At 34.1% G+C, this 18,724-nt stretch overlaps 1 protein-coding gene across 4 annotated transcripts in view; it reads right to left on the reverse strand.

Annotated features, from left to right (window-relative positions):
• CSMD3 (CUB and Sushi multiple domains 3) overlaps nt 1-18,724 on the reverse strand; it is a 589,442-nt gene that overhangs the window by 47,400 nt on the left and 523,318 nt on the right. For all 4 annotated transcript variants that reach the window (XM_064395032.1, XM_064395025.1, XM_064395049.1 and 1 more), the window contains 4 exons: nt 12,784-12,957; nt 11,224-11,397; nt 7,046-7,231; nt 4,044-4,217 (listed from right to left, as the gene is read on the reverse strand). In XM_064395032.1, the coding sequence (XP_064251102.1) occupies nt 4,044-4,217; nt 7,046-7,231; nt 11,224-11,397; nt 12,784-12,957 (708 nt within the window). The remainder of the gene's footprint in view (nt 1-4,043; nt 4,218-7,045; nt 7,232-11,223; nt 11,398-12,783; nt 12,958-18,724) is intronic.

Below are 18,724 nucleotides of genomic sequence, written 5' to 3' on the forward strand. Positions count from 1 at the left end.
GTCCAAGGTACTTAGGTGACTTAACAACCCTCTAGTTTGAAAAAAGTCTGCTTCATATTTTTGAAATAATTAAAAATAAATTCCTAGGTTAAGGGTGTTTTTTTGTTGTTTTGGGAATCTGCATCTTACATTTTCTAGTAGTATTTAGTTAGACTATGACAAAACTGGAACAGAGCCTACTCATCATTCTACACTTGCAAAGTCTCCACAACAACAGCTCAGTTTTTGGCAGGCTATTTAACATTATGCCTAAAAGAATTTATGACGAAAAAATGAAAATAGGTTATTTGCTATGCCAAATAGAAATCACATATTCTTCTTCTAAGTGAAATCACATGTTCTTTTGTAATGCCTAATTATTACTATGGATTATTAGACTTTTTATTTTAGGAAGGTTAAGAACCAGCTCTTTTGACTGAAAGTTACAGAAATAATTTTACTAAATGACTAATCACATCAGATGGGATGGAATCAAAGAATCACAAAATAAACCGAGTTGGAAGTGACCCACAAGGATCACAGAGCCCATCTTCTGGCCCTGCACAGCACATCCCCAAGAGTCACACCATGTGCCTCAGAGCATTGTCCAAACTCTTCTTGGGCTCTGTCAGGCTGGTGCTGTCACCACTTCTCTGGGGATCCTGTTCCACTGCCCAACCACCCTCTGGGTGAAGAACCTTTTCCTAATATCCAACCTAAACCTCCCCTGACACAGCTTCAGGCCATTCCCTCGGGTCCTGTCACTGTCACCACAGAGAGAGATCAGTGTCTGCCCCTCCTCTTCTCCTCATGAGGAAGCTGTAGACTGTGATGAAGTCTAAGATGACATATTTTTATTATCTCATGCAGACTCAACTAAATTGCTTTTACAGTTAGTTATGAGCCATCTTTTACTCACATGTGTAACAAATTCTCAGTTGACATTTAATCTTGATGAAATGGAGGATTTTTAGACTATTTACAACCCTTGCTGCACTTATGAGGAATTCTACATTGCAAAAAATTTCTGACTCCATCTGATATGCATATGGTGATTGAAAACTGTTTCTGAATGCCAGTATATATCAATGGGACATGAAAACTCCTTCTAGCTCAATGTCATGTGACAAGAAACTGTCATAAGTATGATGTTACAAAATTTAGTTACCTTATGTTCATTGATCCAGGGTTTTCTTTTTTAATTCTTTTTCATATACTAAAAGGACAAGTATGCTGTATCTTTTTTCAGTTAAATATTCAGTTGTTATTCAGTTAAATATATTATATATATTATGAATAGATCAACAATCAAGGAAATTTTAATGTTTTAATATGCATTAAAATGAAGAAACCAATTTAAAGGCTAATAATGAAAGCTAATGATTTAACATATTTTAGATGCAAAATATAGAAATTCTGTGTCGTGAACTGAAATCATTTCATAATGGGAAAGCATTTCAGATATAAGCTTTGAAAACAAAGTCTCAATATTTTAGTAAGAGTTATAGTTTAGTACAGTACACTTAAGGAAAATTAGAGTTTTATTTTGTACAATTTGATTCATTATGATTGAAATTTAAATGTTCCTATGTCATAGAATCTTTGTCTTCATGTATTAAGAAAAAATATTTAGATCTGATTAGAGTGTCCTATGTGTAGGTAGAAAAACAATAATTAGAAAAAAACCCATGTACATCCTTCATAATATCCCAAGATATTTCAACTCATTTAATTTAATAAGAGAAATACTATAGAATAGTTCTATTTCCAGTAGGGCTGCTTTGACATTTTCATGTGTATTTTTAGGCTGTATTCCTTTTGTCTGTTTCTTAAAATATTTTTGCACAATTTAGATTTTTACACTTTTTTCTCGTATTAACACTATGAAAAATTATAATAAGTAGCCTTAGATTTTATCTAAACAGGATTTTTCCCCCAAAGAAATATGGATTCACTCTAGTTGTAAAACCACTTTTTATTAAAATAGTTCAAGTTTGCAAATACATTAATATACCATTATTTATTAAATAAGATTATTTTACATCAAAGTTTGATTTCTAGTGCATACCTTTAAAAATTAAAGATTATAGGAACTTGATCTTTGCTTAATTGTGGCAAATTTCCTTTCACTTTATTAAATAGAAAGTTTAAGGATTAAATTAGGTATACATTTTTCTAGGTTTTATCACACTCTAAGATCTTGAGAGCTTGCGGGAGAAGGTTCAGATACTGAAAAATTCTTCCAATACTGTAGAATTTAATGCAATATTTTAATCAAGAAGTTCTATTTTAATATTTAATATTAATTATTATTATATTTAATATTAATTTTCAAATATGTCTGTGCCTTGGGCTGTAAAATTCTGTCCTGAAACAGTCTATAACTGATTACACTGAAAAAATACAGGCAGGAGAGGAAAAAAAACCAAAAAGGTTTTGAATATGTGAGATCTCCACCTGGACTACTGTATCCATTTCTGAAGTTTCCAATACAACAAAAACAAAGACCTGTTAAAGCAGGTCCAGAGAAATTCTGTAAATATGATCAGAAGGCTGGGACACCTCTGCTGTGCAACAAGGCTGAGAGAATTTGGGCTGTTCAACATGAAGAAAGGAAGGTTTCTGGAAGACCCCATTGTGGCCCTTCAATACATAAAATATAAAAGAAAGATGCACAGTGGCTTTTTATCAAGGTCTGTAGTGACAGGAGAAGAGGGGATAATTTTAAACTGAAAGAGGCTCAGTTTAGATTGAGCATGAAGCAGACATTTCTTACAATGTGTGCAGTGAGTTGCTGGAACAGGCTGCCCAGAAAACTTGCGGATGCAACACCTCTGGGAGTGTTCAAGGTCAGTTTGAACAGGACTTTGAGTAACCTGATCTAGCTGAACACATCTCTTCTCATTGCAGTAAGGGAGGACAAGATCATCCTTAGAGGTCCCCTCCAGCACAAACCATTCTATGATGCTAGTGGAGCATGTCCTTACCTATAACCAGAGGTTGGACTAGATGATTTGTAAAGGTCCTTTTGACTTCCACCATTCTATAATGCTATTATTTACCAATACTCTAAATAACCTTGGATTTTGAATGTGAAACTGGTAGAGCATAGTCAGTCTTGCACATCTGTTATTTTTTGCTTCTAGTTTTGGCATAGATGTAATCTAAGAAAAACATGTCACTTATTTTCTTATTATTTTCTGCCATTAAACATATCTAAATTCTCTGAATTACATTGGTTTAAATATGATTCAAAACTCCTCTGATTTCATCAATTAAATTATGAAACATATGCAGGACAAGAAAGAACTTCCACCAGTATTTACTGAGAATTAAAACTGATAACATGGTTAACCTTCATCACACTCTTTGTTTACGTAGTCTGCAATAACAAAAGGGATTTAATCAAATCCCAAATAGTGTGTTCCTTGGGATTCTGTTTTTCACTTGATCACTGCTCTTAAAGTGAATCAAGTTGAAGTTGTGAAATACAATATTCCTAAGCAATAAGTTTTTCAGAAAACATATCTTGATTTCAGTGACGGCTAAACTATTACAAGGATTAGACGGTGTTCTCTCAAAAACTGAGCACCCTGTTGAAATTATGTGGAGCCTACCTGGCTTTATACAGATGGATGTATTACACAATCAAGTTATATTTGAGGTGTCATCAAGCTAGTAGACATTTTGCAAGTTAAAAGAAAAAATATAAGAAAATTGACCCATCATCTTGAAGAGAAAATATTACAAGATTTCACTGTGGAAATTAACGTTCCTGCCAGAAATCACATAAAAAATATTTTCAAAGCAAACTCGTCTTGTTAACAGTCAACTGAATGTGAAATTTCTTGTTCATATTAAGTGCCACCAAGAAAGTCTACTTCTTCTGGATTATTTTCCTGCTAATACTTTATGCTTACTTTGGTTTTGCTTTTTTTTTTTTCCCCTACTAAGGTGGTAATTCAGCTTTATAAATGATTTTACAGATTTTTAAATGGTCTTCCGAAGAAATCAAAATATATTCAAAACAACTTCAGGTACAGTCATTAATTGAAATATATTACCTGAGCAGTGAGGAAGAGATCCACTCCAGTGTCCATTTAACTGACATGTGCGAGATGACTGCCCTAACAACGATCGTCTCCCTGTGCAGGTATAATGAACAGTAGAACCAAAGGTATATTTATCTCCAGACAGCACGGCGTTAGGAGGAACTCCAGGATGTCCACAGTCAATCACTACAATGCATAATTATTGGAGATAAAAGAAGGTTATTATCACTGATCATACAATTTTTAGCTTTCATTTTAATAACTGCACACATAAACTTTGTGAAGGGCTTAACATTTTCAGGGTTTGGGGGAAGGGGGTAGATCATGGGATTAGAATGCAAGATATGCTTCAGACCAAAAGCTGTGAAAGAAATGTTTGGAGGTATCAAAAAAAGATATTTTAGATACATATATTAACGTTCAAAACAACTCATTCACAAAGTTGATCTTTATGTCATGAACACATACACACACCTAGTACTCTTCAGAGAAAAATTACAGGAACACACTATCTGCCAAAGTCACTGCTGTGGTAGAGAATATGCAGAACTTCATCTCTCTTTTAATAGTTCAGAGTTAGAGTTAATCCAAAATTTCATAAACCAATCCACTATGTACACAAAATGAATCTAGGCCTGATGTTTGATTTCTCATCTTGCATCTGTCCATGGTATGTAGATTATCTTTGCCAGATATATTTGTATTTATGTACCATGAAACCCAAAAAATAGAGCTGCAAATATTAGCGTAGTAGAACCAGCTGCTAAATCATACAACTGCAGTTTTTTATCAAAATTTCATTGCAATAAATTCTGTTTTCAGCAGGATTTTTTTACTAAAGAAAAATGCAGATCAGAAGCCTGGTCAAGGATGTGTTCAATTCCATGGCATTTCAGATACATGCAACAGTACTATGATTGTACAAAACAGTGTAAGACCAAAATCATATATGGCAATTTTTCTTTCTTAAATCATGATTACGGTCTTAGAGTTATAATTTATGTGTATACTGTATTTGCATTTAATGACATGTTCTCCCAAAGGTCCAACCTTCATGGTGCAGAACCTTCCTGACAGGATCACAAAAGATCTATTGACCAGCTTTGATTCCTACCTAGTGTTGCTGACCCGTGACTGTTCTGCTTTGAGGACTTTGAGTAAAAGAGCCAAAATAGTCAACTTCTCATAAAAAGCACTTGTTGTCAGCGTGTTATTTTTTTAATCAATTGTTTCTAACTAAAATATACTATCAGATACGGATAATTGCTGAAAATGAAAACTTAGAACATCATCAAGAAAAAGGCATGTTGATCATGCAGGCTTCAACAAAATGAGACCTTTATCTTGTGAAGAACATTCACAGTTTTTCAGAATATTTTGTTATCTGTAGTATTCTTGATTGATTCTTTTTCCCTATTCAGATGTCATACAGGATACAGTTAATTTCATACTGGTACCTTCCAGTTTCCAACTTTGGTGTTTCCTGTACACACTTTTTTGTTTACATTTATATCTAGAAGTTTTGGATCCCTAATAATTTACTTAAAAATTATAGCACCCTTAATATTACCCTTAATATGATTATGCATTCTACAAAATTTAATTTGATATTAATGCTTTCAGGCTGGGATTTCATATGAGAAGTTGATTGAATTTTTTTTCTAATACTAACTAATTTCTTCCTTTCTATTTTACCACTCTCATAAAAAAAACAAAACAAAACAGAACAACTCTATATCTCATCTAAACAAACTCTTTTTAGTTTAAACCATTACTCCTTGTGCTATCAATACAGACCATTGTAAAAAGTCCCATTCCAGCAATAATTTGCAAAACACTCCAGAAGCTCTTAAAAAAAGGCTCTTAAAAACTTTTGGTAAGCTTACAATTACAAAATATCTTGGATACCACTTAGGTAGAATTCATTGACCCCTCTATAAAAATGACACAAATAAAGCAGAAGATGCCCTTACAAAAGTATATGTATCACTTTTACTCCCAAAGCTCTTTAAAAAAAAGAATAAAAGCTGTATTGTTAAATTACTTGTTACAATTCAGATAAGAAATTACTAAGAGACTAAAATACAAATGTACAAAGAAGAAATCTTTGCTACTTTACCTTTAAATTAATTTCTCTTTGGAGATATTTTACTATGAAGGAGTATTTGTCTTTGGCAATGGTAATGGTAATGTTGCCTTCAAATTTAACGTGTAACCAACAGACGCCTTGTTTTAATTTTCACTGTGACTTGAAATCAAGTTACTTATCCCATCAAAGAAAGGGACAAGTTCCATAACTGAAATTTTTATTACTATTAATAAAAAAAGTTTATTATTTTCTTATTTTTTGAGAGGTAATACTGGAACTAGTGAAGCCTCCTGAGACAAATAGCTACACTATTGCAAATATCAGTCTATGATTCCTGAATAAGGAACCTTTTCTCAGTGAAAAATGTTGATCCTAAATGAAAGCCTTTTCACAGACTAATAGAGACCAGCCAATTAAAAGTCTAAAAAACATCTCTGTCTCTATCTGCATCACAGTTAGAAAGCTGGTCATGACAAACCAGAATAAAAATAACTTACCTGTGTTGATCCACTTGCCTTAGTGAATAGGTTGTGTATGAGTATGATGTTCTGGTACATCTATTAGTGTGGTAAACTGAGGACACCGTCCAGAGGACATCTTAGGTGTTCTACAGTGCTATTACTGGTGAAGTGAATGGACAGGTTTTGACCTTGCATCTCTGCTATCAAAGATTATTATGCTGGAGCATTCAGAGATGTTTTTTGGCTATTGCATTCCACAAGTACTCTATGTTATTTTCTACATACAAGAATAATATAACTGCTATTTCATGAGCTACTGAGACTCTTCAGCAGTACTGCACACACACAAATCTATATAAATATGAGTATTATAATTGCTGTCATGAGACTGATGAAAATGTTGTGTAAAATAATACCTCGTCTAGTCCACATTCTTTGTAGAAACAAACTCATTATCTACTTACTAATGCATTCAGGTAGAGGTTTGTCCCAGTGGCCATTTGGTTGACAAATTAAAACTGAAGAGCCAAACAAAAAATATCCAGGATTGCAGTCATAAAATACCACTGTGCCATACGTGAAATTTCCATGCTCGATTTTACTTTCTCTTATAGAATTTGCAGGAATTCCAGGATCAGAACAATTGACCACTAAAACGAAAAAGAGCACAGACTTGAGAGCCATACCAATACAGTCACCTAAAATAGTTTTCTAATCTTTGTATAAGAAATATCCAATGTGTTGCTGGTTTTATATAGCCTAACTTTTTATATCATGGTAGTGAATTAGGAAGAACAGAAATGGCGAGTCACTACAGCCACAAGATGTTAAACCCAGAGCAAATAAAAGAAAATGCTTCTTTACAGTGTGATAATACTGTAAAATTATTGGCCACTAAAAGTTACTGAACATACCAATAAAATGAATTTATATTCCTGTCTTGACACACACTACTGTCCACAAATAGAAACATATTCTGGGGCTAGATGTGGTTTTGGTCTAACAAACACAGAAATGCATACTTATATTCCTATAGCAACATTTTGATAATGGATCACCTTTAAGACAGATGTTTTGAGCTAAAGTACACAAAGTCAGTTAGGTAAGACTGTGGTGAACCTGACAGAATAAGAACATATCCCAACAAGTGGGCAGGAGCTTTTAAAAATAGAGGTTAACTTTAATGGTTAAGAATACTGATGACTTTTTTGAGTCCTTAGGACTTTAAAAGTTATATTTTTGAAAATTTCTGAATATGGATTTTTTTTCTTCTTTTTTGTGTCTTACAGCTATCTGTGAGTTCAGTGTAATACTTATTGTGGGAGTCATAAAGACTGTTTTAACAGTTTTAATACGTTTTCCTCTGGTCAAGGAAACACATCATCACTTATTCAAAGTGAATTAAAAAAAAAATTCTAGAAAACCCAAGTTCCCATAAAAATTACTATCCCTAGATCCCTATAATCAATTGCATGTTTATATACATGCATTTGCACACACTTCTGTGCAAATCCATATATCTGCATGTGTATTCAGGTGGAATTTCCTATGCATCAGTTCCTACCCACGGCCTCTCATCCTTTTACCTGGCTCCAAGAGGAGCCTGGCTCCATCCTCTGGACACCCACTGCAAGAATGTATGACTGGATGGGCTGTCTGGGTCCAATCCGGCTAGCTATGGATCCCAGCCCACACGATCTTACACGGATGAAAGGCAAAGGACCAGAAGCGCTCTCCTCCACATGGTAATGTTCTCTCTTTACTCCCAGAAGATGCACCACATGGGAAAACACATGGCGAAAAGAGGGTGTTGCCTGATGGAGGGAGACTTTTATACCTGGGGAATGGGGGCGGAAGAAGAGGCTCACAGCCAATGGGATACCAGTGAGGAGGGGCAAGGGGAGGGTCTGACCAGGGCGAGACCACCAACACTGACACTTAGAGGGGGGGAAAAAGGGGAGGAACATGTGGTCATAGGATACAAATTATGTGAACAGAGCAAATTACTAAATACCCTGTGCAAACTACTAAATAACTATTTAATGCAATACAACACCCCACCCTTCAGTTACTGACAGTGATGAAGTCCCCTCTTAGTCACCACTTGTCAAGACTGAACAGGCCCAGCTACCTCAGCTGGTCCTTGTAAGAGAGATGCTCCAGTCCCTAATAATCTTTGTAGTGCTCCACTAGACACACTCCAGGTTCTCCAGACGTTCCTCACTAGGGCTCAGTAGAGGGGTGGGATCACCTCCCTTGACCTGCTGGCAATTGTCTTCCTAATGCACCCCAGGACAACACTGGCCTTCATGGCCACCCGGGCACTGCTGGGCTTGTGGACAGTTTGTTGTCCATTAGGACCCCCAGGTCCTTCTCTGCAGAGCTGCTCTCCACCCCCAGCCTGTATTGGTGCATGGGGTTACTGGGGTTACCCTTCCTTCCCCAGGTGCAGGACCCTGCATTCACATTTTTTGAATTTCAGAGATAAATACGTATGGATTTCTGTATATGAAATTATTAAAACGCGCTGAAAAGCTCTGTAATCTGCAAAGGAAAAATGGCATTGCCAGATGCAATTCAAGATAATTTTTCCTAACTAAACCACTTAATGTACTAATTTTATGACTCATGTCCTCTCTAGCCACTTTTCTAAATGTTATAGTCTGCTTGTGTGCTTCTTCTAGCAGGTCTCAAATATTGACATTACAAGCCTAGAGAACACACCTTTTCCAAGGACAGAAATAGCTTTCTGCTTGTATTTGACTTCTTTAACAGTAAAGGACAGAAAGATTTGTTAGCTACATTGATGGTCAATATTGAATTTTTTTCTTTTCCTAGAGGAAAGCCTGAACTACATTTCTCTTTTTTTTTGGTTTTTTTTTTTTCTGTTTTTCCCCCTGCAAGGATCATTGAAGTTCAGCTCCTGATCCTGCACAGGATAGCCCTAAGAATCACACCATGTGCTTGAGAATGTTGTCCAAGTTCATGTTACTAAGCATATATTTAAAGTAATTAAAATAATTTATTCATTATTCAGGATTAGTGAGCACTTGAAACAAAATACAAGCCATTTTAATAGTTTTCCACAATTATTATGGTTGGCTAAGAAGCTAGACATTTAACAAAGTTGTAAATAGTATAACAGCAAGTGCCCTGAATTTATATGAAAAGTTCATGGGACAAAAGTAAAGACTTCATAACAATCTGCAGCCTTTTCTATATTATTGCACTTTTGGTAGTTTACAAATATTCAAGGTAACAGTTTATTATTATGTAACTTCAAAGCAAATAAAACAAAATTTTGGTAGTTTACAAATATTCAAGGTAACAGTTTATTATTATGTAACTTCAAAGCAAATAAAACAAAATTTTGGTAGTTTACAAATATTCAAGGTAACAGTTTATTATTATGTAACTTCAAAGCAAATAAAATCATATTAGAATGGATTTTGCTGCACATTGCTGACATGATTAATGATACCCAACACAAGATTAGTACTTATTGTTTTTAAACTCTCCTAAAACCAACATACAATTTCAGGACTGTGTAGTTTCAAAGAGCAACCTTATCAACCTGAGTAATCTGATCAACTTATTTACCAATCCCTACATGCCAATAAGTTGTCAGCACTTTGGCACATTACTGTGCAATATGAGAATACCAAGGTGACTGATAGCAACTGGATTGAAAATGAGATTAAGCAGGTACCCTAAACACACAGTACATGTTTAGTACTGTAAATTTAGAAAATAATGTATTCTCATCAACAAAGAGTTCCTTGGAAATTTAAGTTCTGCAAACTATTCGGCAGTATCTCTTAGGAGAAAGTGATCAAATGAAAGTAGAGAACATCTATTGAGAAGAAAATACAGTCAATAAAACTTCTGTAAAAATGCATGATTTAGTTTATGCACAGATCAAAATCCATGAAAGCTGCAGGGAAGATACTGAAAAATAATAATTAGAATTTCCACATATGTGCATGTAGGTTACAGCAAAAAGTACATTTTTCTAAATAAAACAAATTATTTTAAAAGCACATAGAGATTTTAAAAAGACATGTCACATGGGTGACAAAATTTTCCTGAAACTGTTGATGGAAAATTAAATATGACTAATATCATACTATTATTTTTCTAAGTGAAAGAATTTTACATATAATATCTGGAAGCATTGAGAATGAACACAAATGATCAATGTTAATAACATAGAATAGCAATTTTCATAGTCAAAATGCTCAGTGAAGCACCAATGGAAACATAAATGGAATAAAAGTAGCTTTTCTTATGTGTCTGCTAGAACTATATTGGCTAAAAATGCAGAGAAAATTATTTCAGGCTTTAAGGTCTTAATTATCTCTCAATAATTTTGCTTCAGTAACTTGTAGAAACAATTTTTTTATAAAGCAATACAGTCTACAGACACATATGAAAGGTTCTCTGCAACTCTATCCTGGCAACCTGATTGTAAAAAATCATAGCATCACAAGTCTTTAATAAGAAGATTATTATGTTATTTAATCCGTCTCTTTGTTGGTGAGAAAGGAATCACTTTGTCTTGTGTTCCTTTACTCTCTGTTTATTTTTTTGCCTTAATGTTTTACAACATTTAGTTTGAAACCTGTAAATGCTGCTTTCTTACCTTTACATATTGGAGGTGAGTGACTCCACTGCCTATTAGCTTGGCACTGAGCTTTGGTTGGTCCTTGCATAACATATCCAGTATTACATGAAAATGTCACAACATCATTGAAGTTGAAACCATTTCCACTTGTTCTCCCATAGATAGGACTACCAGGGTGACCACAGCTGACAGCTAGCATAGCACCAGCCAAAAAAAAACCAACCAAAACACAAGAAGATGTTATCACTTTTCATTATTTATTATATAATAGATAATAATTATATAATAGTATTTTCAAGTTTTGATATTATACCATCCTGCATATTTTCCATGATATATTCATGTTCAAGAATTACTTAAATTTTTTAATAAATTGAACAGAATTTGACATAAGGTAATGAAAGCAAATGAAGAAAACTCTTCTGAAGAAGCAGGAGAAAATCAAGCACTAGATTTTCATTATGTATAGTCTGAAATTGAAAGGAAATATTTTACTTAGTTCCTCAGGTATTGTTTCTTACAAATTTGTCTTATTATCAACTCAATATTTTATCTTTGTGGCCTAAATACCTAGTGAAGCTATAAATTTATGACTATTTTAAAAAAAAAAAAAACAACCCAGAACTATTGGCACAGTGAAATGTTTATAAAAAATCTATATAAAGAAGGTAAAGTTTACTTTCTGTGCCTACAGAAAGTAAAATCCAGAAAATCCAGACAAAAGTAAGGAAAATTGGACACAAATTAATATTCACAAAATTATGCAAAAACACTTAGCAAACATTTTCTGCTATTTTGTAACAAACTGTTGGTAAAAAAAAGTTTAATCATTAATTAAAAATAAATATTAAAACATGACAGAATAAATGAATTAAATTGTGCGCTATGACTTGGTATTAAGAGAATTTCTGTTTCAAAGTCAGAGCTATAGGATATTTGGAGACAGATTAATACAGTGTGAATACACTAATATTACTGAACCTGTAAAATAGTGGTAATTTACTTTAAAGTGCTTAGAGATATCTCAAATTTTCCTAAATTAAATACATCATTTTATGTTATTATTTAAAGGTCTTTCAAGTGATGGCTTGACACACTTATTATGCAAGAGAAACCTCATTAACAAAGCACAATATTCACTCAAAAGAACACCAAAACCACAAATCAATGTAACAGTATCTCTGTGAGAAAGAAGAAGAAAAAAAAGTTGGTAAAGGAAATATTTTAATCTGCAGTGTTGACAGTTTACTTCAGCAGTATTTACTTATCTAACTGAAACAGTGAAAGTAAATATATATTAAATATTTCCAAAAGCCACTACAGGTCATAAAGCCATTTTCAAATTTGAGTAGTGGCATTTATAAGTCCTATCACTTTCTGAAGAATTTCCATATCCAAAACAGCAGGTATTCAGTCACTAAAAGATGCAGTGGAAATTTTAGTTGCCAACACTTAACTTCACCTGATAGAAGAATCACAGATTTTATTTGGCCCCATACTTTTGGGGACCATTAAATCCTCATCTAGTTTGACACAGATATTCCTGTAACATCAATATTTGCTGCCATGCTTACTTACGCACACAGGATGGAAGTTGGCCAGACCAGTTGTGATCCTGTTGACATATTCTTACAGAAGAGCCAATCAACCGAAAACCAGGACTGCACTGGTAAACAACTGTGTCTCTATAGCCATAATTTTCTCCTATTACTTGTCCATTGACTATAAGATCTGGGATACCACAGTGACCAGCTAGATTACAGTCAAAAAAAAAAAAAAAAATCAGTAAATATGCCATAGAAGTTTTAAATAAACCTTCTTAACTTAAACAAAGATACACTGAATACTCTCAAGGTTTTTTTATTGACCTAATTCAAAGCTTTATTTTTATTAGCTTGGTGAAAACTGCAGTCATGAATATATGTATTATTTACCTTAGTTTTATTTTGGTTATGATTAAATGAATAAAGCAACATTAAAACATCATACATTTAACTAAATAGAAAAAATTCACATAAATAAAAATAATACAAATATTATAGATATCAATCCATGTGGACATCATAAATATAGCCTTCGTACAATACAAAAAAATTAACTTGAACATTTTATTGCTGGAATTTGACTGTAATGTTATCCATTCTTTCTCTCCTTCCCAGTGGAATCCCAAAGAGATTAACATCCTTTGGTTGAAGGCAGTCAGCACAACAGCTGCCAAATCTTACAGCAACCAAATGGCAACCAAAAATCTGGCTATGCCTAGGCGTAATTTTTTACTCTGTTATCAAAATATGACAAATATTGTATTTTCACTATGAAAGTCATAAAGAGACATTTGGTCTACAGAGAGGCTGGGAAAAAACCACAAACTGTGCAGTTGCTATTTTTCATAATGAATTCTGGAAAATGATTCAGTAAAAAATTTGGTAAAGTCCTCAAAGAATGGTTGGTTGACTTCATGAAGACTGTGACATTTGGTACAGAATTCACTGCGAAAGGAAAAGTAAGACAAGAAAAAAAAGAAAAGCAAAAAAAGCACAAAAAAAAAAAAAAGGCAGTGTTTCAGGTTGTACTTTTTAGGGAGAAAATAAATACCAGCCACCCAAACTCCTCCCCGCTCCTTTTGTCTTCTAATTTTCATCAAATACCCCCACAAATAAATCTCCAAAGCATGGGATTGCTAATAAGAAAAGACATATAGAACCAATATTGTTTGGAATGTATTTTCCTCTGAAATTTTAAATGCTTCTAATACCCTGATGTATTTTTCTGCACTTTGCCTCATTTATTTGAGGCTAGAAATTTTTTAAAAAACTAAAACTTATATTTTCTTACAACTTGAGTTTTGTATTGTATTTCATTATATGAATCATGATAAAATGATCAGAATTTACTAATTTACCAATTCAGTATTAGTAGTCTATGAACATCCACATATATTAGATTGATGACTGCAATTTAACTTCTGTGTACTTATCAGGAGTCCAAATCTGGTACTGTTCAAGGATATATTATCCCTTCTTTGTTCCCTCCCTGTTTCTCTCAGTCTTATGTAAAAAACAGGAATACATGAAATTTATGTTTTCTAGGATAAGATGGCATAGCATGTTTCAAGAATTTTTGCCAGAGTATTTCGTGATTTTCCAAGAAATTCATAATCCATTCAGAATGTAGAAGACTTTTTTGAACATGCTCCAAAGGAACTAATTTCCCTATCCTATCATATTTCTGACTATAAACAGGACTAACCAGATGAGGAATAAAAACTGAGCTGTAAAAGATTAGTTTCTATCAAAATGCAACCAGGCAGTCTGCAGTGATTCAGGTCATGCTCAAGGAAATATTTTTTTAGCTGCATTGAATTAAAATATATGGCTTGGTTCCTAATTAAGAATTTAGTGTTGCTTTATGGCAGTGGAAGCAGAATACTTCACTAGAAAGGTCAATCTCTGTTTCCCGTGCAGAGAGAATAAAACTGAAGTAATTCAACCTGTTAGGTAACTGACATCACAGTGCAGTTTCTGCAACTGTGCATGGACTTTACAAAACCCATACAACTTCAACAGGTGAAAATTCATTACAAATCATCTTTATGTCTTGCAGTAATGTCCCAGTCTCACTCCAGAAAATTTAGAGTAATTTAAAAATCCCATCCTCTTAATCTACTTCCTTTCATTTTCATAAACCTGTCAGACCCTAGTTTTGACTTCTTTTGACTTTTGAGTTTCTTTTTTTCTTTATTTTCTTCTTTTCTTTTGACTTTCTTCAACATCTATTATATACAAGGAGAGGAGTAGTGGATGTTGCTTACCTGAAATTCAGCAAAGTATTCAATACCACTTCCCACAGCCTTTTCTTTCACAAAAGGGCAAGATACAGATTGGGTGGGTGGTCTTCAGGATGGGTAGGGAATGGATTAACAGGCTGCACTAAAAGGGTGGTGATCAATGGTTTGCACTCAGGCTGGAAACCTATCACAGCAGGGTTCCCTAAGGATCAGTAATGGGCCCCATGACATTGAATATATTCATAAATTATCTGGATGATGGGATTGAAAGCAGCCTCACCAAGTTTGCTGATGACACCAGACTGGTGGTGAGGAAGACGTGAGAAGGAAAACACATCTTAGAGAGAGACTGAACAGGCTGGAGGAAAGAACTGTCTGAGGTTAACAAAAACACCTGCAAGATTCTGCCCCTGGGATGACAGAAACAAAGAGCCCAGAACAGGCCACAATCTGTGTGGCTGGGGAGCAGGGTCACTGAAAGGCACCTGAGGGTCTTGGTGGACAAGATGCTGACTGTGAGTTAGCAGTGTGTGGCTGCAACAGTGAAAGCAAAACGGATCCTGGGCTGCATCTGCAGAAATGTTATTAGCAGTGGTGGAGATATGATCACCCCACTCTACTCAGTGCCTGCCAGACGGCACATGAAAGATGCAGAAAGATTGAGACAGACTGCATAGGCAGGTCATGAAAATAATCAAAGGCTGAGAAACCTCTCCTACAAGGAAAGGCTGAAGGCATTAGTTCCTGAAGAAGAAAAAGCTCAGGCAGGGTGCAGCTCATGACAGTGTTACAGTACTTAGAGGGTGGCTATAGAAATAATGGAGGCTCTCGCTTCATATGGAGTCTCATGGAGAGGATGAAAAGCAGTAGGTGCAAGCTGCACTGGAAAAGGTTTCATCATGGCATAAGAAAGAATTCTTTTGACAGTAAGAACAAGCATTACCCGGAACAATCTATTCAGACATGTGATGGGAGTCTACACCACTGGATATTTTCAAAATGGGACTAAACAGGTTGCTAGGTAATCCCATCTCATCTCCCCTTGCCATGAAATGTTGGATCAGATGATTTTTTAAAATTCCTTTCTAGTTTTGGCTGTTCTATGAGTCCCTTACTTCAAATCCCTCTGTCTTGATTATTTCCTCCCACTTCAAATCCCTCTGTCTTGATTATTTCCTCCCACTCTGTATAACAGATATATCTTTGGAGCCCTAACTATATTGCATGACCAATTGTGAGCTTCCCACTACTAGTAATAAAACATATTTTTAAAATAGCTCTATCCCTATGTCAGATTTCTAAACTGAATTCATAAAGAATATTATAATGCTGTATTATAAAACTGTAGTTCTGTCATAACAGAATTCTAAATCAATCAGTGAAAGTGTTAAGGAAGAAAGTATCATTTAAAACCAGGATACACCAGACTTGTGACACATTTTTTATCTCAAATCAAAACAAGAGATTCAAACAAATAAACAAACAAACAAAACCTTGGGGATTTGCAGGATTTTTTGCTAGTTTTTACTCTGCTTTCCAGAGGAAGTTTACTGTGACTGAGCAATATACAAAAAGATATTAAAACCAAACCAAACAAAAAAAAAAAAGAGGGGAAAAACCCCCAAAATCACAACAATCCAACACCCCAAAATTTTGAGTTCGGCATTATTTGGTTTTGTTAGTTTTTTTTTTGTTTTTTTTTTTTAAAAACCAAAAAGTGACAACTGTCATGTAGGTGCATGTCGTAAGCAGTTCACTATGTTTCCTATAAAAAGTCTAAATAATGGTGTACATAGTTCCTGACTAAAGAATATTGGAGAACTTTACTGGAATTTCCACTGATTCATGCAAATAAGTAAATTCCATAAGGTTCAAAAAGTTAGAGAATCATTGATATTTAACAAAACTTTTATTCTTGGCTTTATTTTCCCACTCTATTTTACACAGCCATAGAGATGTTCTCTGCCAGAGGAAATTAAGACCTCAACTTTTAGTAGCTGCTACCATTACTTCTCCACAATCAAGAGGGGGGAAAAAAAAGCATAGAGGAAGAAAAAAGAAAATACGTCTCAAACCATCCAAAAACCTCTATCGCTATCAACACCTGTATTTGGAAGAGCAATTATTACTTAACTTCAGTTGTATTCTGGGGTTTATTTTGTTTTTGCATTTCTTCTAAATGTAATGTGTTTATTTATTTTTATCATGAATTTTAGTAGAATTCTTGCCTTTAACATTTGTCTATTAAGCTATCTAAGAAAATAATAATTCCAAGATGTTAATTATTGATTAAAGATATCCTCATATTTATTGCTATATATTCTGGTATTTTTATTATCAATTCTGATGGCAATTGTTTCTCAGGATAATTAACTCTTATTATAAGGGCTTTTTGACAAATAAGTATATTCTAATACCCTGGTAGCAAATAGCTGACTTCCCACTAGGTTAGGATTCTAGACTACATTAGGCTAAGATATTCTAGACTTGTTTTCATGACATCTTTGTCCATTGCCAATATCTCATTTTTGTGGTGTACTGTACGACCAGTTGTAGTTCCATTTTTTCTATGGCATAGATGTAGAAGATTTTTGTAGCAGTTCTATGAATCCAGATGGGACCCGTGGGTCTTAATGTAACCTGTAACTTGTAATACTGAATCAAAAGATACCATTTTTGTAAAGACAAGTGAAAATTGCAAAAAAAAAAGTATTAAAAGAGACTAAATGTGAAGGTTTTACTGAGTAGCAGATTTGAGAGAAGAAATAAGAAATATAATAGTCTCAATTTCCAGTCTAGCAAAACTTGAGAAGAATAATTGCTTGAAATATTATTAAAAAACAGAATTAGTCAAAGATTGGGAATGAAGGATATTAATAACCTGTGACCACCAAATAAATTACCTAATTTGACATGAAATCCTGTTCTAGCAATGAAGAATGATCATAATAACTTAGTGTCAGAACCTTTGAAACCATAGCTATAAATGAGATTTCTTTTCTGCAGGTTGTTCCATGAGAACAGGAATAAATGAATACAGAATCTTTACATTAAATGGCAGAAAACATGCCTGTACTTTAGTTGTCAATAGTGTCAAAAATGAGCACAGTGGTGAAACAAATTTACATACCAATGTATTATTGAAAACAAAGATTTATGTTATTTATTATTCAACAAAGTTAATTAACCTGTCAAGATGACCTCCGCTAAAAAGGGAAGAATTCTATCCTGGCTTTTTTTTTTTTTTCTTTACAGGGCTTGCATTTCATAAAAAGATATAAGAAGGCACAGCTCTGGACAAAACAGGGCTTGGGGCATTTCTCTTGCTATTTTCAGGAGAGTCTCATTTTGACAGCTGTTCAAGCTGTACTAAAACTGTTCAGGATGAATGGTAAAGTTATTTCAAATCTTTTTTAATCTATGGCCCACAGAGGGAAATTCTCTGCTGAATTCCTTGAAACAGCTGAATAATTCTTTATAGATGAAACATCATATACCTAATTTGAAAGTCTAGTTACTATTATACAGTAGTACTGAAGAACAAAGAGAAGCATATGGCTAACTCCAGATATATTAATTCAGTAACACTGGAGATAGAGAATCCCCCATAACAGAAATACCAAGAGTTTTAGAAAGAGATTTAAAAACAGTGAAGTAGGTAGTTGCTTATATATTTTTCTAGAAGTTTCAAGTATGAAAATAGTGGCAGAGAGGTTACATAGACATGGAAAG

The sequence above is a fragment of the Passer domesticus genome, chromosome 1, assembly GCF_036417665.1.
Source record: "Passer domesticus isolate bPasDom1 chromosome 1, bPasDom1.hap1, whole genome shotgun sequence".
Lineage (NCBI taxonomy): Eukaryota > Metazoa > Chordata > Aves > Passeriformes > Passeridae > Passer > Passer domesticus.